This window comes from Orcinus orca, chromosome 6 (assembly GCF_937001465.1).
Source record: "Orcinus orca chromosome 6, mOrcOrc1.1, whole genome shotgun sequence".
NCBI lineage: Eukaryota > Metazoa > Chordata > Mammalia > Artiodactyla > Delphinidae > Orcinus > Orcinus orca.
In genome coordinates, this window is record NC_064564.1 from 119,667,924 (window position 1) to 119,690,631 (window position 22,708).

The 22,708-nt window shown below is 66.8% G+C and overlaps 1 protein-coding gene across 2 annotated transcripts in view; it reads right to left on the reverse strand.

Annotated features, from left to right (window-relative positions):
- Window positions 1-22,708, reverse strand: part of NOTCH1 (notch receptor 1) — a 46,829-nt gene that overhangs the window by 18,199 nt on the left and 5,922 nt on the right. For both annotated transcript variants that reach the window (XR_007478026.1, XM_004284975.4), the window contains exons 3-13: window positions 8,422-8,684; window positions 7,553-7,891; window positions 5,350-5,472; window positions 4,605-4,838; window positions 4,077-4,232; window positions 3,749-3,934; window positions 3,306-3,419; window positions 2,454-2,567; window positions 1,920-2,153; window positions 1,735-1,845; window positions 993-1,185 (exon numbers count right to left, since the gene is read on the reverse strand). Coding sequence is in view for 1 of the 2 variants with exons in the window: in XM_004284975.4 (XP_004285023.1) it covers window positions 993-1,185; window positions 1,735-1,845; window positions 1,920-2,153; window positions 2,454-2,567; window positions 3,306-3,419; window positions 3,749-3,934; window positions 4,077-4,232; window positions 4,605-4,838; window positions 5,350-5,472; window positions 7,553-7,891; window positions 8,422-8,684 (2,067 nt within the window). In the remaining variant the exon portion in view is untranslated. The remainder of the gene's footprint in view (window positions 1-992; window positions 1,186-1,734; window positions 1,846-1,919; window positions 2,154-2,453; window positions 2,568-3,305; window positions 3,420-3,748; window positions 3,935-4,076; window positions 4,233-4,604; window positions 4,839-5,349; window positions 5,473-7,552; window positions 7,892-8,421; window positions 8,685-22,708) is intronic.

A 22,708-nucleotide genomic window follows, 5' to 3' on the forward strand; every position in this document is an offset into this window, starting at 1 on the left:
GTGGGTGTCAGAAACTAAAAGTAAGCTTCTCTACACTCTAATATTGACGCCACATACGTAGGGGGTTTCCCACGCCACGCAATCCTCCAGCTCTGGGGACACCAGCTGAGTATCCCACAGTTCACTTCTGGCACTAACTACCTGGGGTCAGTGCAGACCCCACAGACAGGGCTCGGTCCCACAAGACCGGCCCCAAGTCAGACAGTAACCTGAAGCGCCAGGTTGTCACCTGTACTTCTGAGCGAACAGCTACGAATCAGACGCCTTCCTTGTGGCCAGAATGGCTCACAAACTGAGAAAAAGTTTACTTACAAGATTAGTGGTCTATTATAAAAGGTGAAACTCAGGAACAGCCCGATGGAAGAGGTGCACAGGGCCAGGTACAGGGAAGGGCTCAGAGCTGCGCCCGCCACCCCTGCACCTGTTCACCGACACGGAAGCTCTCTGAACTCCTGCACTTTGCATTTTTATGGAGGGTTCCTCGTACAGGCGTGACCCATTTAGGTCACTGGCTGTTGGTGATTACACCCTGCAGCCCGTCTCCCCTCCTTGGAGGTCCGGGTGGGGCTCAAAGATCCAACGCCCTCATCACACAGTTCCCCGGCACCCAGCCTCGTCCTCAGGTGTGCTTGAAAGGGGCTTTGACAAATAACAAGACACTCCTTCCACTTTTATAGATCTGAGTGATCTCAGGAACCAGGACAAAGCCCAGAGCAATCATCTCATCACGCCGCGATGTCACAGAAACCCTGCCTGCGGCCACGGCACATGTGTTTCCCGAGCGCACACTGTGGCCCGCGAGTGCCCGACGGCACATTTCCGGGCACCAACGGCAGATCCGTTCTTGAGGGGCACCCACCCACTCAGCCCGGGGCCCACTGCGGGCCAGGCCGGGGCTTCGCGACGGCCCCTCCCTGGCCCGCCAGCCCCCGAGCAGGCCGCCTCCCTGGGGCAGGGCTCCCGAGGATGCAGGGTGTGGGGCGGCCCCGTACCCGTTGAGGCTGTCCCGGCAGGCCCCATGGATGCAGGGGTTGCTGCTGCACTCGTTGACCTCGGACAGGCAGGTGGGGTCGTGGTAGCCCTCGGGGCAGCGGCAGGTGAAGCCGTTGACGCCGTCCTCGCAGGTGCCGCCGTTGTGACAGGGGTTGTCCGCGCACTCATCAATGTTGATGTGGCACACGCTCCCTGCGGGGGGGGGGACGGGGCGGCGGCTCAGACACTCACGCCCACCCCCCGGGGGTAGAGTGGGTCCCAGCCCTCGGGGCCTCAGTCTCCCCCTCCGTGAAACCCCTCCCCAGGTCCTTCCGAGGCACAAACGCCCACCCACACGAACTCCCCTCCCCGGGCCCGGGGCCGAGCTGGCCGGTGAGGGCTGAGGTTCAGGACACCCTGGACACCCTCAGGGCAGAGGGCCGTGGAGGGCAGCACGTGTGCCGGGAGCCGGCTCTGCTCTGGGCCTGCTGGGCCGGCTTTGACCAGGAACGAGAGCCTCAGGGATGCCCGTCCGGTGCCGGCCGGAGCCCCGATCCTTCCGTGGTCTCTGCCACCGTTGCCAAAGCTGGTGGTCTGACAGCTGGGCCCTGGGCGGTGGGCGGCCTACACCATCCTGCCCCCACGGTCCCCAGACCTGGCCCATCCCGGAGACCCTGAGGTGTGAGCACAGCCTGGGCCCCCGAGGCGAGGCCGTGACGAGGGCCGGGGGGACAGAGCCCTGCGGGTCCCCGAGAGGCTCACCCGTGTAGCCCGGCTCACACACACACTCGTAGCCGTCAATCTTGTCCAGACACGTGCCCGAGTCACAGGGGTTGCTGGCACAGTCGTCCAGGTTGATCTCACAGTTGGGGCCTGGCAGTGGGAGACAAGAGGTGGTCAGCTCCTGCCCCGCCCCCAGCCCCCCAGTCACAGCCCCGGCCAGGCACCTGTGGTCCCCTTGAGGCAGAAGCAGAGGTAGGCGTTGTCGCGGTCCTGGCAGGTGCCCCCGTGGCGGCAGGGCTGGCTGTGGCATTCATTGATGTTGGTCTCGCAGTGGTGGCCCGTGTAGCCCGGCCGGCACAGGCAGGTGAAGGTGGCAACGCCGTCCTTGCAGGACCCGTAGTGACAGGGGTCGGGGTCGCACTCGTCAATGTCCACCTCACAGTGGGGCCCTGTGTAGCCTGCAGGGCGGGGGCTGAGAAGCTAAGTGGGGCTGCTCCCCGGGCACGCGGCCGTCCCATCCCAGGATGCCACCAGCCAACCCAGGGTCACTTGCGCTCCCGCCGGGGGAGACCGGGGATGTCTGGGGACGTCCCCCACTGCCCGGGTCAAAGCCTCACCTTGCTCTTGGCCCCTGGACCAGAGGCCCCAGAATGAGGGGTCACCTTCCCAGCCTCAGCTCCCGGCTGTTCCCCTTCCCTGGACCCTACACGCCTGCTTTTCCTCCCCCCGCTCAGCCTGGCAGGCGGGCGGCCCCGCACCTTCTGTGCACATGCAGGTGTAGGTGTTGGGCCCGTCCAGGCACTTGGCGCCATTCCTGCAGGGCGTGCTTGCACACTCGTCCACGTCGTACTGGCACAGGTGCCCGGTGAAGCCTGCAGCCGGGGAGAGGGATGGCGGTCAGACACGACAGGCGCAGCGGCCCCACAGCCAGCCAAGGGCAGGGAGTGCCTGGGAGGGCCCCTTGAGAGTGCTTTGGCCGGGGCTGGGCCAACCCCCCATTCTCTTCTCGGCCCCTTTCAGCTCCTGCCTTTCGGGTCACACGCCTCCCGCTCCCTCATACAGGGGCCTCTGCCCCAGACTGACTCCGGTTGCTATGGCTACAGCCTCGTCGGGCTGAGAATCAGGTTCCCGGCTCGGTGTCTAGAGCAGCTGATTTGCATCTCGGGAGATCCAAGGCTCTGACCCACGACACCTCCCCGGGCCCGGCGTCCCCCAGCCCCCAGCCCTCCCCTGGGACAGACTCGGGCTTCCAAAGGCTCCTTAGGCCCTCCTGGGCATCATGTCCACCGCAGGCTGGCGGAGACGGGCAGCCAGGGCAGGCTAGACCTCCTCCTGTCGAGGTCCCTCAGGGGTCGGCGAGCACACTGCTGCTCCCAGGGACCCGCCAGCAGGAAGAAGGGTCTCTGGGTCCCGGGCTCCGCAGCAAGGTCGGGGGCCAGGACCCCCTGCCCAACCCAGCCTTGCCCATTGGGGGAAGCCTGAAAACACCCCACCCGCTCCCGAGGTGAAAGTCAGCCGTCTCCCACCCAGCCCTTGGGGGACCCAACCCGGCAGCCCTCAGGGACAGCGGGGTGCTCCCGCGCGGGGGGCGCGGCTGGGGCCGGCCTCACCTGTGGGACACTCGCACACGAACTCGTTGATCTTGTCTAGGCAGCGGCCGTTCTGGAGGCAGGGGCTGCTGGCACACTCGTCTGTGTTCACCTCGCAGTGCACGCCCTCGTAGCCTGGGGGAGGGGGCGGTCAAGGGGTGCAGGGGACCGTGACCCACCTGGGCGGCCCTCACCACAGCTGAGGGCTCGGGATGCCCCCCCCACACCTGCTCCCCGGGGCTGACCCAGCTGCCCAGCTCTGGCCTCCTCTCCGCTGTGCCCCACGGGCCTGGCTCGGTCCCCCCAGATACCCGCTGGGGCCGCGGCCTGGGTGAGCATGGAGGCCGGGGGGCAGAGGAGATGCGGCCGGGGTGCTCGCTGGGGTCCGTCGGCCTTGACACGGCTTCCCCACCCCCGCCTGTCAGGCGGCGCCCTGACGTTCGGGCGGGAGGCTGGCCGCGTACCGGGCATGCAGATGCACTGGAACTCCCCAATCTGGTCCAGGCAGGTGGCGTCGTTCTGACACGGGTTCGACACGCACTCGTTGACGTCGATCTCGCAGCGTGGGCCGGTGTAGCCCTGCAGACACTGGCACTCGAAGGAGCCCAGCGTGTTGATGCATTTGCCCGCGTGCTCACAGGGGTTGGCGCCTGGGGGTGGGCGGGCACGGCGCAGTGAGGGGCTGCTCCGGGAGCCCTGGCCTCCAGACACTCTGGGGTGTGCCCGCTTCCCCCATCAGGCTACTTCCACCAGGTTCCCCAGCGCCCTGGCTGCCCCCTCGGCTGCCCGTACCCAGCGAGCACTCGTCCACGTCCTGGCTGCAGGCCGGCCCCGTGTAGCCCGAGGGGCAGGTGCAGATGGCCTTGCCGTTGACGGGGTTGGTGTCGCAGTTGGAGCCCTCGTTGCAGGGGTTGCTGATGCAGGCGTCGTTGAGGTGGCACAGCAGGCCTGGGCACGGGCGGCGGGGGTCAGCCGAGGCGCTGCCCCCGGCCTGGGGACGCGGGCTGCCCACAGCCGCGGTCCACCCCCGCCTGGCTACCCAGGGAGGGCCCCCCCGCACTGTGCCGCTGCTAGTGACCCTGTGGAGCGTCCCATGACGCCCGAGTCCCTCCGGGAGGTTCGCTGCCAGCAGCCCTGACGGCAGGCAACGCCCCAGCCCCGCCAGCCCCTTCACCCCAGAAAGGCCCCTTTTGGGGTCACCCTCACGGGCCCCGCAAAGCTGCAGTCCGTGTGTCTGCGCAAGGCCACGCACGCGAGCCCTGACCCGAGGGGGCCCACCGCCGGGCGAGGGCAGCGAGAACCCGCCTCGTCGGCGCTCACCCGTGCGGCCGTGGGGACACTCGCAGTAGAAGGAGGCCACGCGGTCGTGGCAGGTGGCACCGTGGAAGCAGGAGGCACTGGCGCAGTCATCGATGTTCTCGCTGCAGTCCTCGCCTGTCCAGCCGTTGACGCACACGCAGTTGTAGCCGCCGTGGGCATTGTGGCAGGTCCCGCCGTTCTGGCAGGCGTTAGGCATAAGCTGGCACTCGTCCACATCCTCGGTGCAGTGCTGACCTGCGGGGGCCGGGACCGTCGGGCCAGGCGGCGCCTCCAGACCCTCCCCCTCGGGTCGCAGGGCCCCCTCCACCAGGAAGCCTTCCCTCATGACTCCTCCACCTGCCGCCAGCCTGAATCACTCCTTCCCCTGCACCCCTGGCGCCAGAGGGGGCTCTCATCTGGCTGCTGTGCGGGCACAGGTGCACTGGGGTCCACGCTCATCTGTGGGCGGGGCCGGCGTCCTACCGGCCAGCGTCCCCGTGTCCTGCCCAGCAGCTGGGCTCAAACTGGGGACCTGATTCTGGCTCAGGGCTGCCCGGGGCCAGGCTGCAAATGGCCCGCACAGACCAGCTGCTGCCACATCTGTGCTGGCTGCTGGGGCGGAGGCCTGGGAGCCCGGCGGCGGGGCAGCCCCTGGTCACTCCGGAATCCCTGCCGGCCTGGACCAGGTTCTCGGCCCCCCTCTGGCCCGCCACGTGCGTGTGCTCCAGCAGTGGTGGTGCCCACCCAGGCCTCCCCGTGCATGCACCTGTCCACTCCGGGGGGCAGCGGCAGTTGTAAGTGTTCACGCCGTCCACGCAGGCGCCTCCGTTCTTGCAGTTGTTTCCCGGACAGTCGTCAATGTTTGCCTCGCAGTTCTGGCCGGTGAAGCCTGTGTGGCAGGGGGGAGCCGGGGGCCCGGTCAAGCCTCCCCACGGGGCTGGGCAGCGCGCGTCCCGGCCCTCACCTTCCCTGCCACGCTCAACCTGGCCTCTGGCACCTTCCTGGCTGCACCCACGACACCCTACTCTGGACAGAGAGCTGTCCCTCCATGGCCTACCCTGTGATGCCCGCTGCCTCACAACCCTCGGGGGTCCACGCCCCACCCTTCCCACTCCTGTGACCGGGACAGGCGACACACTCCTCTCTAGGGAATCATTCTGTGAAGAGCCGGCTGAACAGACAGGGACTCGGGATTACAGGGTTCTAGAGGTTCTGCTGTAAAAGACGTTCTGTGTAGCGGCTCCAGCAACTGGGCGCCGTCTGCTGGCTCGCCCCACGCTGGGGGTTCTCTGCAACACCCCCGTGTGTGGCCACAGACACCCCGCCTTGCAGGGGCTGCACTGGGCCCGGGGGCGCCCCAAGCAGGGAACCGGGGCGGGGAGACAGTGGGACCCAGGTGGGCAGTCCTGGGGGGACTGCAGGTGTGGCTCTGGGCTTCCCAGGAACAGAGGCGCGGGCAGGGCCCACATCCTCCCCCAGCCTGGGCCCGCCTCTGCAGCACCAACTCCGTGGCCAGCCAGTTAGCTATTAATCCATTCAACTCCCGCTGGTTCAATAATCAACCCAGAAAGGGGCGTCTGGCAGTAGCCCAACCTGCAGCCAGTTACTGATTAATGCTCCTCCCGGGGTGCCTTTGGACTCCCTCCTGCCCCTCCCTCTGAGGCCCCCGCACGGGAGCCCGGAGCCCTCACTCCAGACCCCCTTGTATGCGGTGGGCCGGAAGCGCTGCTTCTCCCTGGCCTTGGAGGGTGAGTTCTAAAGCGGGCTGGGTCTCACCTCACCCCCCACAGGTGGGGCCACACCTGCCCCAGGTGTGCAGCATCCGCTGGCTGGCCCCCCACTCCGCCCACCTCCACAGCCCTGCTTGACCCACGTGGCTAGACACAAGGTCCCAGGCCTGGGGTCCCACAACCACCAAGAAGGCATTTGAACCCAGAACCGGGAGGCACGCCTGGCCCAGCCCCCTGTGGACAGCTGAGCAGCCCAGCCGGGTGGCCAGCAGCGCCGCGGCAGGCAGGCGGCGAGGGGAGCGCCACTGACACGCAGGAAGTGCATGCGCCCGGCGTCTGCACGCAGAGGCGGCCGCTGCAGTGACAAGGCCCGGAGCTCATGGACGGTGGGCGGGCAGAGCACTTCCTCTTTGCAGGGGCCGAGCTGGGCTGCGGCAGCATGGGGGCTGGGGCGACCCTCGGCTCACCCCTGGGTCCGCCAGACCCTGGGCTCCCCTCCAGCACCCAAACCTCATCCCGCCCCCCTCCTGAAACACCCTTCCCTTCCTCGTTCCTGCCTAACCGCCTAACCGCCAGTGCGCAGACGACAGACGAGAGCTCTTCAAACCTCTTTGTCGTTACCAGTATTTTTAGATCACCGGCAGCAAAACTGACTCAGATGAAAACTACAGTGGCAAGTGTGGGACACACAACAGGGACAGTGGAGCTGCTGGGGGGTGGGGGGCTGTGCCTGCCACTGTCGCCCCACTGGTGGGAGACCAGCGGGGCCAGGAGGAAGGGCCACCGCTGGGGCAAGTGACGCATAAGCCCCAGCCCCACCTCGGGGACACAGGGGAAGCCCGGGGGCCGCACGAGGGAGGGTGCTCCCTGCTGCCGTGGAGAGTTCTGTAACGTGCACGTGGTCCCAGGGAGCTCAAGATTCGGGGGTTCCTGAGTGGCCTGGAGAAGGCTGGCGGCAGGGGAGGAGCATCGGGGGTCATGGGCCCAGCCGTCTGGTCACAGCGGACCCGTCCGCGGGCAGAAGTGGGTGGGCAGGTGCCTAATGGGTGGCCCCCATTCCAGCCCCGCCCCTACACCACACCCAAGGCTGCCTTCCAATCGCCCACGCCCAGTGGACGTCCAACCCCAGGCCCAGCCGGCCCCGCTCCAGCCCTGTGCTCCCTCCGCCCTGGGCACCCCCCGCCCTCCCACCAGGCAGGGGGAGCACGGCCACCCCCAGCAGGGGGCAGCGAGCGGTACCTGGCAGGCAGGCGCATTCGTGGGCGGTGTCCCCCGTGGGGCGGCAGGTGCCCCCGTTCTGGCAGGGGGAGGGGCTGCAGGGCACGTAGGGCAGCTCGCAGTGGGGGCCGGTGTGGGTGGCGCGGCAGGCGCAGCGGTAGGAGCCGACCTCATTGTGGCAGGTGCCACCGTGGTGGCAGAGCCCGGGGTTCTGGCTGCACTCGTTGACGTCCTGCCTGCAGGTGGGGCCGTGGAAGCCGGGTGGGCAGCCGCAGATGTACGAGGCCTCGAAGGGCAGGCACTGGCCCCCGTTGGCACAGGGGTTGGAGGCACAGGGGTCCGCCTGCTGGCATGTCTTCCCTGGCGGGGGAGGGGCGAAGGGGGTCAGCCGGCCTCCCTGCTCCCCGAGCCAGGCCGTCCCAAGAGCCGGGGGCGGCCTCCAGGCACCACGGAGGTGCCCGCCGGGGATGGGCCCCATGGCGTCGGCTCCTGACACCTCAGGACCCCGACAGCTTAGGGGCTGAGTGACCGTCGCAGGATGCACGGCGGCAGGCGCCCCTCCAGAGCCCGTGTTCTTAAACTCTGGTGCCCGCAGTGACGTCACGGCTCCTGAAGGGGGGCCTGCACTCCTGGCAGGAGGGAGGTGGGAGTGTCCCCTTTGCTCACAGAGGCGGGCAGGGGTGGGGCCCTCCAGGGCTGGAGAGGGGCATGGGGACCCTCCGGGGGGGGGGGCTCTGCGCCACTTCTGGATCACGGACCCCAACGGCAGAGCAGAGCCCTCCCCAGCCACACAGACGGGCCGGCAACTGCTGTGCGGGCAGCTGGGGGAGGGCCGGGGCCTGCCCACCCCTCGCGAGCGCCACAGCCGCGTCTCCCGCCGGCGTCCTCACCTGACCAGCCCGGGGGGCAGAGGCACTTGTACTCGGTGAGAGTCAGCAAGTCGCAGGTGCCGCCGTTGAGGCAGGGGCTGGCGAGGCAGGCATGGTCGCGGGGCGTCAGGCACAGCGGCCCCGAGAGGCCCAGGCGGCAGCGGCAGGCGTAGTCCACAAGGCCGTCGCGCTCCACCATGTGGCACGTCCCGCCGTTCTTGCAGGGGGCGCTGAGGCAGGGGTTGGGCGCCTGGCATCGCTGGCCCGCAAAGGCTCCGCTGCAGCTGCGGCAGACACACCGGGGCGGTGAGTGCCCGCTCCGCAGCCAGCCGCCCGCCACCAGCCCCGGCGTCGGTGGGGCCCCACCCCGGGCAGCGGGCACAGCCGGGTGAGGCCCCGCGAGGAGAGAGGGGAAGTTCTGGGACCAGAGGGAGCGGGGGTTGCCCAATATCACTAGTGTGCCAAACGCCACTGAACTGTACGCTTTTAAGTGGTTAATTTTATATTAAGTGAATTTCACCTCCATAAAAAAAAGTGATTATGTTAATTGGAGAAACTAGAGACCAGAGTGTCCGGTGGGCGCCGGCGTAGGTTTCAGAACTCACGGGGGCACGTGTCTGCACCCTGGCAAGCCACCGAAAAGGGGACCACACGGGCAGACACGGCCATTCTCTGCCGAGGGGAGCAGCGCTCGGTAAAATCTTTAGTTTCGGGGGGCTGTCTGCTTTCTCTCCTCTTTAGCTTTTCGGTAATGAACGTGCATTATTTGGTTAATAAAAGAGTTCACAGCTTTTTTTCTTTCAACATCAATAGGATAGCAAACGTGGAAACGACTGCCAACACGACGTGGCCTGGCTTCCCATTTTCTTCGCGACGTGGAGTTCTTTGTCAGGGGTCTGATGCGTTGGGGGCTGTGCTGGTCAGCACCCATCCCCACCCACACATAGCACCCAGACACGGCTTTTCCATTGTGCGGGGGTCAAGGCTTCGCGACAGAGGTCCACGCAACGCCAGCCAGGAGCAGAGGCACCCGCTGCCCGGCTGGAGAAGCCGGGGTCCAGGAGGACCACCGCTCTGGCAGGCCGGCACGCTCCCTGGGTACTCACTGCCCAGGCTGTGACTGGGGCAGGGGAGGCAGGCTGCCGCCCTCCTGGTGCCAGGCCTGGTGCCACGCGTTCCCTGCAGGGAAGGGCTCAGCGCCTGTCATCCCCACCCCAGGGCCCCCCTTGGCCACCTGTCGCCTCGGCTTCTGGGGGCTGGGCCATAAACTGCCCCTGTGAAGTCACCTCGCGGCCTTGCACTCGAGGAAAAATCTCAGGAAAGGCTCTGGGACCAGCCAGGCATCACTCTTCCCAGCGGCAACGCCCCCAGCCTGCAGCAGCCTGAGAAGGCGGCCCCAACGCTGGGCCCACAGCTCTGGGCACCTGTGGGCGGAGCCTCCTCCCGCCTGGCGGGGCAGCAGGGGGTGCTGCCAGGAGCCTGGGCTCCCCTGGATGAAGAGAGGGCCCTCCTGAGCCCGGACCATCCCACCTTCCAGAGCCCACCAGAACCCCTGCCCCCGACAAATGCCAGCCCCCCCCTCCCTCCCCACCTGCCTGCCCCGGGGGCTAAAAGCAAAGTCGCACAGGGAAGAAGGGGAGGGGCGGCCCCTGGAGAGGCCCTTCCCCAGGGTTGGTGGTGGCAGTTTCAGCGGCCGGGGTCTGTGCGTTTCTCAGCAGCTGGGCTGCTCCCCTGTCCCCGTGGCCTGGGAGGCATCTGTCTCCCTGAAGCCTTTTATCTGTGGCTGTGGCTTGGGTAGGGCCGGCGGGGAGGACGCGAAATGGCCACTCCAGCCCACCATCTGCTGCCAGAAGCCGAAAGTCCCAAACCAACTGGCTTAAAGAAAACCAGCTGCCCTCTGGGAGGGGTCCGGGGGAGGTAACTCAGGCCCGAGCCAGCCCGCTCAGGGAGCGGGGGGTGGCTGGCTCCTCGCGAGGGGCACAGACCCCAGCACGCGGCCCCCGTGCCGCTGGCGCCCTGGCACCTTGGCTCCTGCAAGGCCACACCCCAGAGCCTGGGGAAGGCGGTGTGACCCCCACTGTGCGTGGATCCAGTTACAGCCCGCCTGGTTCCGGCCCGAGTGGCACTGGGAACCCAGAGCCCCGGGGGTGGGAGGGGGGAGACCCAGGAGGCAGCACCTCCGCCACCTCTCAATGCCCTCCATTGTCAGGCGGGAGCTGGCCACGGCTCCCACTTGGAGAAAAGGCTCTTTTTTCTTCCCCAGCTACTGACAGAGCAGGCAGGCGGTGGGTGCTGCACTGAGGGTGCCTGGTCATCGAAGCGGGATGGGAGCCAGTCCTGTCCACGCCTCCCTCTCGCCTCTGGGCCCTGCCCCCATCCCGCCAGCTCCAAGGGGAGGGAAGCCCACCTGCACGGGCGAGATGAGGCGGGCCCGCCCCACGGCTTTCAGGGGAATCCACACGAGGCCGCCCAGCACCGTCCTTCTCGTAGGCGAGGCCTCCATCATTGGTCCCGGGGCCGGGGGCGGGCACCCCGGGGCCTGCCACCACTAGAGCAGTGCCCTGCTCAGCCGTGTTCCCAAGTGGACCAGAAGGGCCCACTCGGAGGCACAACCCCACACCCTCCAGCCATGGGGCAGTGTGCCCCCGAACCAGCCCCCCTCCGTCCCAGCCTGAGTGGGGAGCCTAACGTGGAGGACTGTGGGAGAATCCACCTGGACTGGGGGCATCCCGGCCAGTAAGGCTGTATCATGCTGGGCCGGCAAGAGGGAAAACGCACCCAGTAAATCAGGCGTCGGCAGCGCGGACAAAGGGCGGCTGGGGAGCAGGTGCGCCTGTGGCTGGGTACGCGGGCAGCAGCTGCTGTCGGCCGGGCGCGGCGGCCGCCAACCCAGTGGGCGGGGCAGGAGCCAGGGAGGCCCCTCTGTGGGGGAAGGCGGCAGCTGAGGGGCCCATTGTCCTCCCCACTCCCGCCCAGGCCTGGTGGACGCTGCCGTGAAGGCATGCTGCCCATCCGGGCCGGCTCCGGGGCTGGGCCCAGGCCTGGCCACCGTCCACCAGCACCCCAGCCAGGGGATGGGCAGGGCCAGAGGGAGGGGCAGCCTCCGGGGGTGGGACTGCCGAGGCAGGTGCTTCGTGGGGTGTGAGGTACGACCAGGGTCTGGCCAGGAGCCTCAGCTGGGAGGGAGGAAGCCCTGAGCCAGGCGGGCAGGGTCTGGGCCTGGGGGGTGGTGGGGGGTGGCAGAGCAGCTTTCAGCCAGTCCCGGAGGCCACTCCCCAGCGCCCTCCCCCCCCGAGTCCTGTCCCTGCTCTGGCCAGCCTCCAGCCATGCCCCCTCTGTCCCCTGGACCTGTCTGCACCTCTCTCCTACCCTGGCTGCAGTGCTGGGCTTCCTGGGGAGGCCCCCACGGCACCGACCCATCCCTAAGAAGGCGGAAGGCCCGTGAGGCTGCTCAGACACGGGCGAGGCCACCAGCGCCAGCGAGCAAGGCCCTCTCGGCCGTTCTGTCCCTGACACCTGTCCTGGCAGGTCAGTGTAAGTGCCCGGCGGGGACAGGTGCCCGGGCTCGGAGAGGGAGGTCACACCCAACACCTGCCGTGCGATTCCAGGCCAGGGGCCGTCGGGGGCCGTGTGGAGAACCCGAGATGGGGCGGGGGGGGGGCACGAGCCTCCTGCAGACGGGATAGGACCCACCCCCGGCAGCCGGGGCCCACGATGGCTCCCCGTTCCTTGCTCCCCTCCGGAAGGAGGTCACCCCAGCACCTGCCCCTCCGCTGGCCTTCTCTCCCACCCACACACAACCTGGCCATCTGGCCGGGGTGACCTGTCCTGGCCCCACCTGGCCAGCGGCAGGTGAGTGACAGGTGGGGCTGAAGGCCCCAGGAGAGGGGCTGCAGAGGGGCCGGCTCCCCCCACAGCGGCTCTGCCCGCACCCACCGCCACCCCCACCCCCGGAGGAGCGCCAAATGGCCGCGGTCCCGCCGGCCTGGAGCTCTGTGTCCACTGTGCTGCTCGGCCCTCCCTGCCACACCCCACCAGCCAGCCGGCTCCATAGAAATGCAACCCCAGAAAGAAACATCCCGAAGCAGATGTTGCCTCGACCTTTCACCCTTTCACCCTTTCACCCGGGACTAATTCTAAATTGTGCTGTTTTCCTTTCTAAGTTAAGCAGGCCATCTGCTGCCCCCAGGGGACAGATGACAGCTCCCTCCTCCCCTCAGTTCCAAGGGGGAGGGACTCAGTACTGAGGAGGGATTTACTCAGTTCTGCCCTCAAGGAGTTTACGGTCCAGTGGGGCAGAGCCAGGGGTGAGCACGGGCCCTGCACCCTGGCCGGGACGGGAGGTGGGTGGGGGGCAGGGGATCAGTGATGTGCCGCTGCCCTCCTTCCTTCTGCAGGAGGGACAGAGGTGCCCCAGGGAGGGCCATCCTGGGGGCTCCCCCAATGGGTGGGTGAGACACAGTTCGGTCAAAGGGACTTTGGGGGCCGAGAGGGGCCTCCTTCCGCTCTGCCAGCCCCGGCTCTGCGGTGTGCCCCGCCTGCCCGGGCCTCGGCTTCCTGTGAGTGCGGGCAGGGGGTCGAGAGGACTGCGTGGGCTCACAGAAGGCCCCACGCAGAGGCAACCTGGCCATGTGGGCAGAGGAGACTCTCGCTCTAGCCAGCACTAATGGATTTGATCTGCACGCAATTCACCGATGTGTCTCTGGGAACATGTTCGCTGCACCAAGGGAGGTGCGCCTGTTTAAGGAAAGCCGTGAGGGACACAAGGGCTCCCCAGGCACAGAGGGCCCCCCCCACCCCACGCTGCCTGGGGGCCGGGGTGTGCAGGACGAGCTTGTAACCCCGGCCAGAGGCCACATCTGCAGGGCCCGGAGCCTGCACCCCAAAGGTGGGCAGGGGCCGTGCCGCCCAACACAGAAAGGGACAGCTCTGCAGGTCCCTGGGCCCTGGCCCCCCAGGCAGGCAGCCTGCATCCCGAGCCCCAGGGGGAAGGAGCCCCCGGCTGATTGCAGCCATCCTGTTCTCACCTGGCTCCACCTGGCTCTGGAGTAGCAGGGAAGGCAGACTCCCCGTGCCCGCCCCTGGGACAGCCCCTCCACCAGCGTCCGTTCCAGCCCATCTTCCCGCCACCTCCGAAGTCCAAAGTTTCCTCTGGCCGCAGAGGGCAGCGTGGTTACTCACAAGCAACAAAGGTGTGTGTAGGGGTGTTACCCTTCCCAAACACCCGCCCCCAAGCTGGGGGCCACCAAGCCGCCTGCTCCGAGGGAGGCCGAGTCAGGACCTGGGGTTCCGTCCCCAAGTTGTGGGTCCCACAGCCGAAGGCCCCTCCCACCCCATAGCCTGGCCCAGCTCTGCCTGCAGGGGGTTCCGGCCGAGAAGCCCTTTCCCCACACCAGCACAGCCTCCTCTCACAGGCTTTCTGCCTAGGAGCCTCCAACCCAGTGTCACCAGGGCCCCTGATGACGGGGGCCAGGGAGTATGGGTGGCTCATCTTGGTACCCGCACTCCTCCCCAGAGGTGGTCCGTGGCACTGAACAAAGAGCACTAAGGCCCTCCACCAGGCAGGCAGGCCCGCCCACCCCTGGGCAGCTTGGCCGGGAGGTTCTGAGACCCCTGTCCCAGCCCAGGCGACTGGGGCCACCTGCAGACTGAACAGGGAGACTGAGGCCAGGAGAGAGCAGGACAGGGGGGCTCCAGACTCTGGGTCCCCAGCTCCTCCCCCAGAGGGGGCGGGGCCAAGGAGCCCAACTGTGTTCCTGGCCAAGGTGTGGGGGGGCGGTCCTGGGCTCCTTTGGGCAGAGGCCAGTCCAAGGCCCCTCATATCCCAGTTGAGGGGTCACACCTTCCAGGAGGCACCAGCTGCTAATGGATGACGTGCTCACGGCAGGTGTGGGTGCGTGCTTGGTGACACCTGCTGGCCACCCCCACTGCGCCCACGCGGGGTCCTGGGGTCCTTCCTCACTGGGAAGAGCCAGGACAGCTCAGCTCTGGGGAACAGAGCCCCCCGGGGAGACATGAGAGCCAGGGTGCGATGGTGCCCGGTGACTCCGACGGCCCCTTGCCCTCAGCTCCCCAAAGCCCCCAGGACGAAGAGCCACAGCAGGCAAAGTCCCAGGTTTCTTTCAAGCCTGCAGGGTCCTCTGTCCAGATACCGGTCTGAGGGGCAGGCTGGGTCCCAGCTGTGACTCTGCTGTGCCCGAGGGCCCCCTGGAAGATGGGCCTCTGCACTCCCCTCATCTCTGCCCCCTTCTGCATCAGGGCACGGCTCAGGTGGGGTGTGCCGGGTCCCTGGAAGATGGCCCTCTGCACTCCCCTCATCTCTGCCCCCTTCTGCATCAGGGCACGGCTCAGGTGGGGTGTGCCGGGTCCCTGGAAGATGGCCCTCTGCACTCCCCTCATCTCTGCCCCCTTCTGCATCAGGGCATGGCTCAGGTGGGGTGTGCCGGGTCAGCCCGGAGCGTGGTCGGCCCTCCATGGGTCTGGAGACTACAGTGTGGGAGTGCTGCCCCCTTGCCCGACCTGCCGCCCCAATGCCCCAGGAAGTGGCTGCAGGCGGGCCCACCAGAGCTGGCAGAGCTGTGGTCTCCCTCCAGCCTGTGCAGCCGCTGGGCTGGGGCAGCTCAGAGCTGCGTGGGGCGGGGTGGGGGGGTCCCTGCCCTGGCTCCCAGGGCGTCGGGAAGGAGGAGAAGGGCAGTCAGGGCTGCAGAGGGATGGGGCACCCTGGAAAGGGACCAGCCAGGTCTGATGCAGACAGACCCCAACCCCGAACAACAGTGGTCCCCGGCCCGGAGTGGCAGCAGTAGCCGAGGAGGAGACCTGGCCCCGGGGTGGGGCGGGGTGTGGAGCGCACTGGGCCCCCGCAGCTGCTCCCAGCACTCTCCGCTCTTTGTCTAGAATCTTTCTCCCAAGTTGCATCTCTGGATGGTTTAAAATACGCTGGAAATAGGAAGTGCTGGAGCGCGGGGAAACCCTTTGTGTGTGGGACGGAAGCCACCTTTCCCACTGCAGGGAAAACAATGCCCGCCCGTGGCTCAGGGCCCCCCGCGGCGCTCAGAGCTGCCCCACCCTTGACGTGGGAAGTGGCTTGCCCGTCTGAAGGGACGGAAGGGCCGGTGCAGAGGTCTAGCGGCTTCCCGGAGATGGCCCAGCTGCAGCGGGCAGAGGCAACCCAGACCCACCCATGGGGCAGGGACGGCCGCTGCTTGGCCAGCCCCCACCCCCACCCCAGACACTGTAAAAGGCACAGCCAACGGGGCCAGGGTGTCCCGGGAACGGGCTGTCCCGAGAGAGCCCCGGGGGCTGTTGGGCGTGTGAGAAAAGCCTGCTGCCCCCCACGCCCGCACTCTGCTGGGGGAATTTACCAACCACCCCCAAAAGATGGAGTCTGAAGCTGGAGAAAGGCTGGAATGGGCGTCCTTCCCTGGGCTCACCCCAACGGCCCCGAGACCCACGTGGACGAGCCTGCCGCCCCCACTGCCAGGGATCCCCACAGCTGCCGGGGGCCTCTGCTCCCAAGCAGGACGGAGCCAGACCTGCGTCCCCAGACGCTCGGATGCAATGAAGGGGTGGACGCGCGCGCAGCCTGGCGCCACGGGGAGGGCTTAATCCAAAACGCGATGAATTAAGTCAGCAACTGCAGACCGAGCTCCGCACCAAAGCCAGAAACCAGTCTGCAACTTCCCGCCTCTGCTCTCAGGAGCAGATGCCGTCCCAGAGGTTCGGGAAGAGGGAAGGGTGGCCCGGCGGCGCTCCTGTCCTCTCCCACTGACCAGGGCAGACGCTGGGGGCAGCCCCGCTTGTGTCCAGTGTCTGGTCGAGAATGCAGGGGGAGGACACCAAGGACCCCCTGACATGGGTCCCAGAATGAAGACACTGTGGACAGCACCCCCCCGCACTCCCGGACCTACTTGGACTCTGCCAGCTGTATCTCATCTTACTCTTGAAACAGCCCTGCAAGGACACACCGGGCCCATTTTACAGATGAGCAAAGCAGGGCTCAGCCAGCTTATGCCCACGGCACCACCTGGATTTGAATGCAGTTCTTAACCTCTCCTGCCCCCAAGGGTGGCCCGACGCCGGCCACCAGGGCGCAGTCAGAGCACAGCCGCCCCCCTAGAGGCAGCTAAAGGGCCAGAAGGAGATCCCTGGGCAGGGAAGGAATGTGTGGGTCCCCTGCGCCCCAGCTGTCCCCCGCCCCCTGCCCCCAGCAGCCTGGATTTCTTGCCTGACCGCCTGCTCTCCCCAGACTGGGAGGGCCAGAGCAGACAATGCATTCTTACAACCCCACAAGATCAGCTGAAACTCAAAACCCCAGATTGGGGGGGGATGTCTGGGTGAGAAGCCTGGGAATTGGGGAGCTCCCAGCCGGTGGGTGGGACCGCTCTGGGCCCCAGCTCCCCCGCACCCCTTCCAGGCAGCAGGAGGGCCCCACCAGTACCGGACACCTGTCACCACCCTCACCCACAGTGCCTGCGTGGCCTTCCTTCCTGTCTTGTCTGGCTCTGGGGACGGAGGGGACGGAGGCCACAGCCAGCCATCCCCAGGCCAGGCCGAAGGAGAGCCGGCCCCTGACTAAGCCGCAGCACAGGGCGCAGGCTTCCGTGGGATCCCAGGGCCCACCACCAGCGCCCCTCTCTCTGGACCCTCCTCCCAGCTCAGGCAGGCCACCTGCCCACCGCCACCCACCCCACCCAAGGCAGACCACCAGGCTCCCGTGCCCCCTCCCCAGGCTTGCACACGGGTCCATGGTACCCCTGGCCATCCACTTATAGCCCTTGCTCTCACCCCAGGCCCAGCACAGTCCCCAAGGCACCGGGGGGCACAGGAAACACCAGAAGATAGAATCCTGCCAGCTGCACCCAGGCCTGCACTGTCACACCCTGGGGCCACCCGGGCATCCTGGGCCAGTTGGTATGGGTCTAGGGCCGTCTGGGGGGCTCTTCCCTGTGCGAAAAGCAGTAGGTTCTTGGGTGGGGCATGACCTTCTGCCCAAATCCTGAGCTCGGCTAGTCTCCGGGAGAGCTTTCTGGACGAGGCCTCGGAGTGTTAGGAACGAGCTCCAGTGTGGAGTAAAGCTAAGTCGACGTGTCCCATTGGGATTGATCCACGGGGCCACCACGTGGGGCCGACCTGCGATATTTCTCATAGGGGGGCTCAGAGAGGTGAGTGAGCAGCCCAAGGTCACACAGCCCAGCACAGGCCGCGCGACGGATGTGGCCGCACCATCCCAGCCCAGCCAGGCGGGAGCAGCGTGCTGGGACGGGGGAAGCCCAGTGCTGGGCAACCGGCTCAGACTGAGCCTCCCTGTGTCTTGCAAGCCGGGCCTTCCCGAAACCTGGATCTGCCCACCTGCCTCCACTCCCTGCTCCGCGCCCACGGCTCCAGCCCTCAACCAGGCGCGCACCACATACCTGCCGAGTGCCTATGCTGGAGGCCCTGGACCCTGGACCACCCGGGAGGAGGCCACCGTGACCTGGGCCCCTGCCATGGTGGATGCCGGGACACACAGCCCTGCCAGACATCCTGACCCCGGAGGAGGAAGTGAGGGGAGCCCCGCCCTTTGGGGCCGCCCCCTAGGAGCCGGTACCGGCCTGGGGAGCGGGGTAATGAGACCCTCGGCTGACCCAGAAGGCCCAGAGGTAGTCACCTCCCCCAGCCCTCTGGATGGACGGGAGACGGAGGCCCCAAGGGGCGGAAGTGTGGCCAGGCCCCCGCCTGTCCCCGCCTTAGCCCGGCCTTTAGCTCAGCATCGCTCTTACTGAAAAGCTCTCAGGGAAAAACACACATACTCAAAACTCTGGCTTCTCCCCCAAACCTCTCATTTCCAGTAACCGTGCAGTTTCCGCTTATCAACAACCGAAACAGAGAGGAAATGGTGGGAGGCAGGTCCCCGTGCCCCAGGCCCTGCTGCTGGGGTGCTGACAGATCTTCCCAGAGGCTGCCGCCCACCTCCTCGCACACGCGTTCCCCGTGGGCCCTCGACGATCTGCCGGGGCGGCCAGGGTCCAGGGCAGCGCCACGACCTCCCGGCAGCTTCTGGGGCCCAGCAGGCTGGCCGATGCTGAAACGGGGCCGGGGGCCTCCCCGGGGCTCGGCAGAGGGGCCGCCCTCGGCTGTGACGCGTGCTGGCCCATGATCTTGGGGTGAAGGAGGCGGGAGGCCGGGAGGGATCCCCGGAGAAGGGGACGGCCCCGGGCCCGAGCGGCACCTTGGCACCAGGCCCAGAGCCGGGGCTCTTCCCAGCCTCCAGCTGTCTGTCCCCCATCCAGCGTGTATCAGACCCTCAGCCCCTCTCCCAGGCCCACCGCCCTCACACTAAGGTCCATGTGACGACGCGGGACCTGCCTGCACGAGCCCTCGGCTGGGCTGGGTGAGGCTGGCCTTTCGTGCCACCTGTGCGGCGAGAGTTTGTTCAGCAAATCACAGTGTCAACAGAGGGACGAGGGACCGTTTACCCAGCTGAGAAGAGCAACCAATTCAAGCCCTTCAGAGACACACGACTGACACCCAGCCCGGTGACAGACGGAGCAGGCGGGACGGGCGGGGACGAGGCTCCCACCTCACGGAGCCAGGCCAGGCTGCGCGCGGCAGGGTCACAACGCGGCCATTTCTTTGGCGAAAGTCCCGACAACAGAGCTGGGCCTGGGCCTGGCCTACTGCCGCTGAAAGCGGCTCCCACCCGGCACCCACCTGTCCCCGGGCAGCCGTGGGGTGGGAGTGGGCTCTGTGCACCCGGCACCCGCCCCGCAAGGACTCCCAGGTGAAGGCTGGCGGGGGCTGGCGGCCCGCCCGAGCGACTCTCAGGGCTGGGAACCGCCGTGTAGGCGTTGGAGGTGAGGCCTCCCCAGGGCATCCCCCGCCCCCATCGAGGCTCGCTGGGAGCCAGGACCCCGGGCACTCCTTCCAGGAAACCGTGAGGGCCCCAGAGGGCCGCCGCCATCGCTCAGGCGGAGAGAGGCTCCAGGTCAGACCTCCGAAGACGGCCCCCAGCCCCAGCCCAGGAGAGCCCAAGACCCCCCAGTGCAGCACGTGGCAGGGGGTCCCGGGAGGCCTGAGCCACAGAGTGGGGCGCGCTGCCTGGAAGGAGAGGCCGGGCCCTCTGGAGGTGTCCACACCCCACCTGATGGGTGCCCACTCAAGGCAGCAGCTCGGTGTCAGGAAGGGAGCGGGGAGCAGGCAGTGCTTGACCTCATACACTCCACAGTGTGGACGACGGGATGATGACCCCTGCCCCCAAGCCTGGGGGAGTGGACGGCGAGGTTGAGGGCCCCCTTTCCCAGAATGCTCCCATCGCAGGGGCAGAGGGTGCGGGGTGGGAGGAGACCCTCAGAAGAAGGGACCACTCAGTGGTGAAACCCTGGGCAGGGGTCCTGTTCCCGTAGCTCCATGCGTCCCAGAGATGCACAGAGAGCTACCCCCACCTGTGACGCGGGGACCAGCTCGACCCTCCCCACTGGGATGATGCTAACACCGTAGGAGGGCCACTTTCTCAAGGGCCTGCGGGCCCCTCTGGTGCCCTGGAGGAAACACGGAGCCTCCCTGAGCCCCGAGGGCCACTTGGAGGGGACCCATCTGTGGCTAAGAGCGAAGGGCCAGACCCCTGGCCCTCTCTCCTCTCACACAAGGCTGAGTGCCTCCTGCTAGGGGTACACCCAGTAACTCTGAGCTGACCCTGAGGGTCCAGGAAAGGATGTGCTCCCACCCCAGGGAGAGGCCGGGAAGCAGGCAGATGACGTGGGCGGGGGCCGAGGATCTCACACCCAAAGCCTTACCGCCCGCCGCTGCCCCTAGCTGCTTCTCCTGCCTGCGGCTGCACTGCCTGCTGACCTGTCCCAGCCCATCTGCCCGCTGTCTCCGCGGTGCGCTCACTCCAAGGCCGCGGCAGGCCTGGGCACCCGGGTGGGCTGTGCCCACAGCACTGGCCTCGCACCACAGGCAGTTAAGGCGTCTGCCCTGAAGTCTGGCTCTGAAACAACGAGCCTCCTTCTGCACAGGCCGGGCCTGCGTCTGCCTTGCCCGCCCAGCCCCAGCCCCAGCACCTAGTAAGTGCTCAATAAAAGTCCGCTTTCCCCTCGCATTCCTGACGCTGATGCCGGGCAGGTGGGGCGCTGGCCCTGGAGCCCTGGTGCCCCTCCTCTGGGCCCGCTGGCGCTCAGCCGGCGCCAGCCAAGGCCCAGGGGCAGAACCCGAGGCCGCAAGCTTACGTGGAGCCCTGAGCAGGCTGGCACCGCGGGCACGCTGGGCCATCCTAACGAATACACCCAATACGTGCCGGGCCCCACTCGAGGGGCTCCGCGGCTGCCAGGCGGGCGGCCACACAGGCACGGAAATGGGCACCAACTCCTCCAGGAAGCCTTCCGCACGTCCACCACCCCCAACACCCACCCCCTCTGGACTTCTGTCCAAGACCACATACGGACTAGGATGCTGGTGCCACCGCCAGCCAGTCCCTGACAGTCTCAGGCAGGTCAAGTCCAGCGCCCAGAGGAGCGAGGCATGGACACGCACACTGAGTGAACGAAGACGGGTAAGAGAGAGGAGGCACGGTTCCACGCGTGTGAAACGTCCAGAACAGGTAACGCCAGAGACAGACAGCAGACGAGTGCTCGCCAGGGGCTGGCGGGGAGGAGAAAGGCGAGTGCCTGTTTAATGGGTATGGGATTTTGCGCCGGGTGATGAAAAAGCTCTGGAACTAGATACGGGCGATGGGTCCACAACCTTGTGAATGTACTGAACGCCACTGAAATGCACACTTTAAACAGCTAAAATCATAAAACTCAGGATGTGTGCAACTGACCACCTAAAAGCAAATATCGATCCCCCCAATCTAGTCGTCAGCTCCCCGTGCTCTCAGAGAGCAGAGTCGGGGAGGGCGGCAAGGCCTCGAGGAAGGAGATGCCGGGGGAGAAGCCAACAGAAGCCACTCTGGCAAAGGGCCTTCCTCTGCCCGCCAGCCCCTCCTCTGCAGTACCTGTCAATCACTGCTCCCTCTCTAGTGGGTGTGTCCCCAGCCCAGCGGGCCAGGCGGTAAGGACACCAGGGCCCAGAGCTGGCCCCAGACCGGCAGAAGCTGCCCAGCTGCACAGCCAGGTCTGACTCCTGGGCACCTCTCCACACCACCTCCCCACCTCTCTCCCACCACGCTGCTGCCCACTGCCACCATCCGGGCATCTACAGGCACATCCCAGGGTCCTGCGGGGATGCAGTTGGAAGGGAGCTCCAGGGGCCACCTAACCCCACACCCTCACGTACAGAGGAGGAACCTGGGGCCCAGAAAGGAGACGCGAGTCCGAAGGGGCACAGCAAACCAGAGCCAGCTGGCTCTGTATCTGCTAGGTCGTCTGCGGCGGGGCACGAGGCGGGGCCCACCAGAGACAGCCCCGCCGGGAGCTTCGGGACCGTCAAACACATCCTGACCCACAGTCATGATGCCCCGGAGCCAGCCACTCATTAAAGCCTCCGGAAAGAGTCTGAAAAGTTCTGGATATGCCCGTACACGAAGGCAGAAGCTGATGCAAGCTGGCCTCACATCCCCACCCCCTTTCCCAGCCTCTTCATCTCTCAGCCTCAGCTTTCCCCACCTGGGGAAACTGGGGGTTTAGCGAAAAGCAGAGCTGGCCACCACCCCAAGGGGGCACGAGCCTGGAGAGGAAAAGTCTGCCGGGGGTTTTCTGAGGCCGGATAAAAGCAGCTGTCTGTGTGTGGAGGCCTCATCTTTACATTCTTGAGGAAAGCGATCAGGGCGCTCAATCAGCTCTGCAGAGCCACATCCTTTCACTATTTATAGACAAGATACGAAGCAGGAAAGGTGCCCTCCCCACCCCAGGAGGGTGCAGCCCCTCAGCCCAGCCCGGCACTGCCCAGTGGACCCCACCTGCCAGCGACAGCCATGGCCACCCATCAGGGTCACAGTCAATGAGGAAGACAGCCAGTCCCAGCTCTCCTGGGACCTTCGGACCGCCACCCAGCACTCGGGGAGTGGAGCCGTGACGCCCTCCGGACCTGCCCCCCCGGCCCTCCACTCCAGCTTCCCGGGGTCCCAGCACGCAGCCCACGCCCCCCGCCAGCCAGACCCCACTCAGCTGTCCTGATGAAGAGCTTCTCCATCAGCTGTCTGCCCTGCCCCACTCTCTTCCAGCTGAGGGCACAGTTTTCCTTTTTTCTCTTTGTTAAAACACATCACTATTATTTTCTCAATGGGAAAAACGTTGGCTGCTGTACAGAGGCAGGGCCAGGCCCCAGAAGGCACCTTCCTGCAGAGATCGCGTGTCCCTGGATGTCCCTGTGCGGTCAGAGGCAGGAGGTGAAG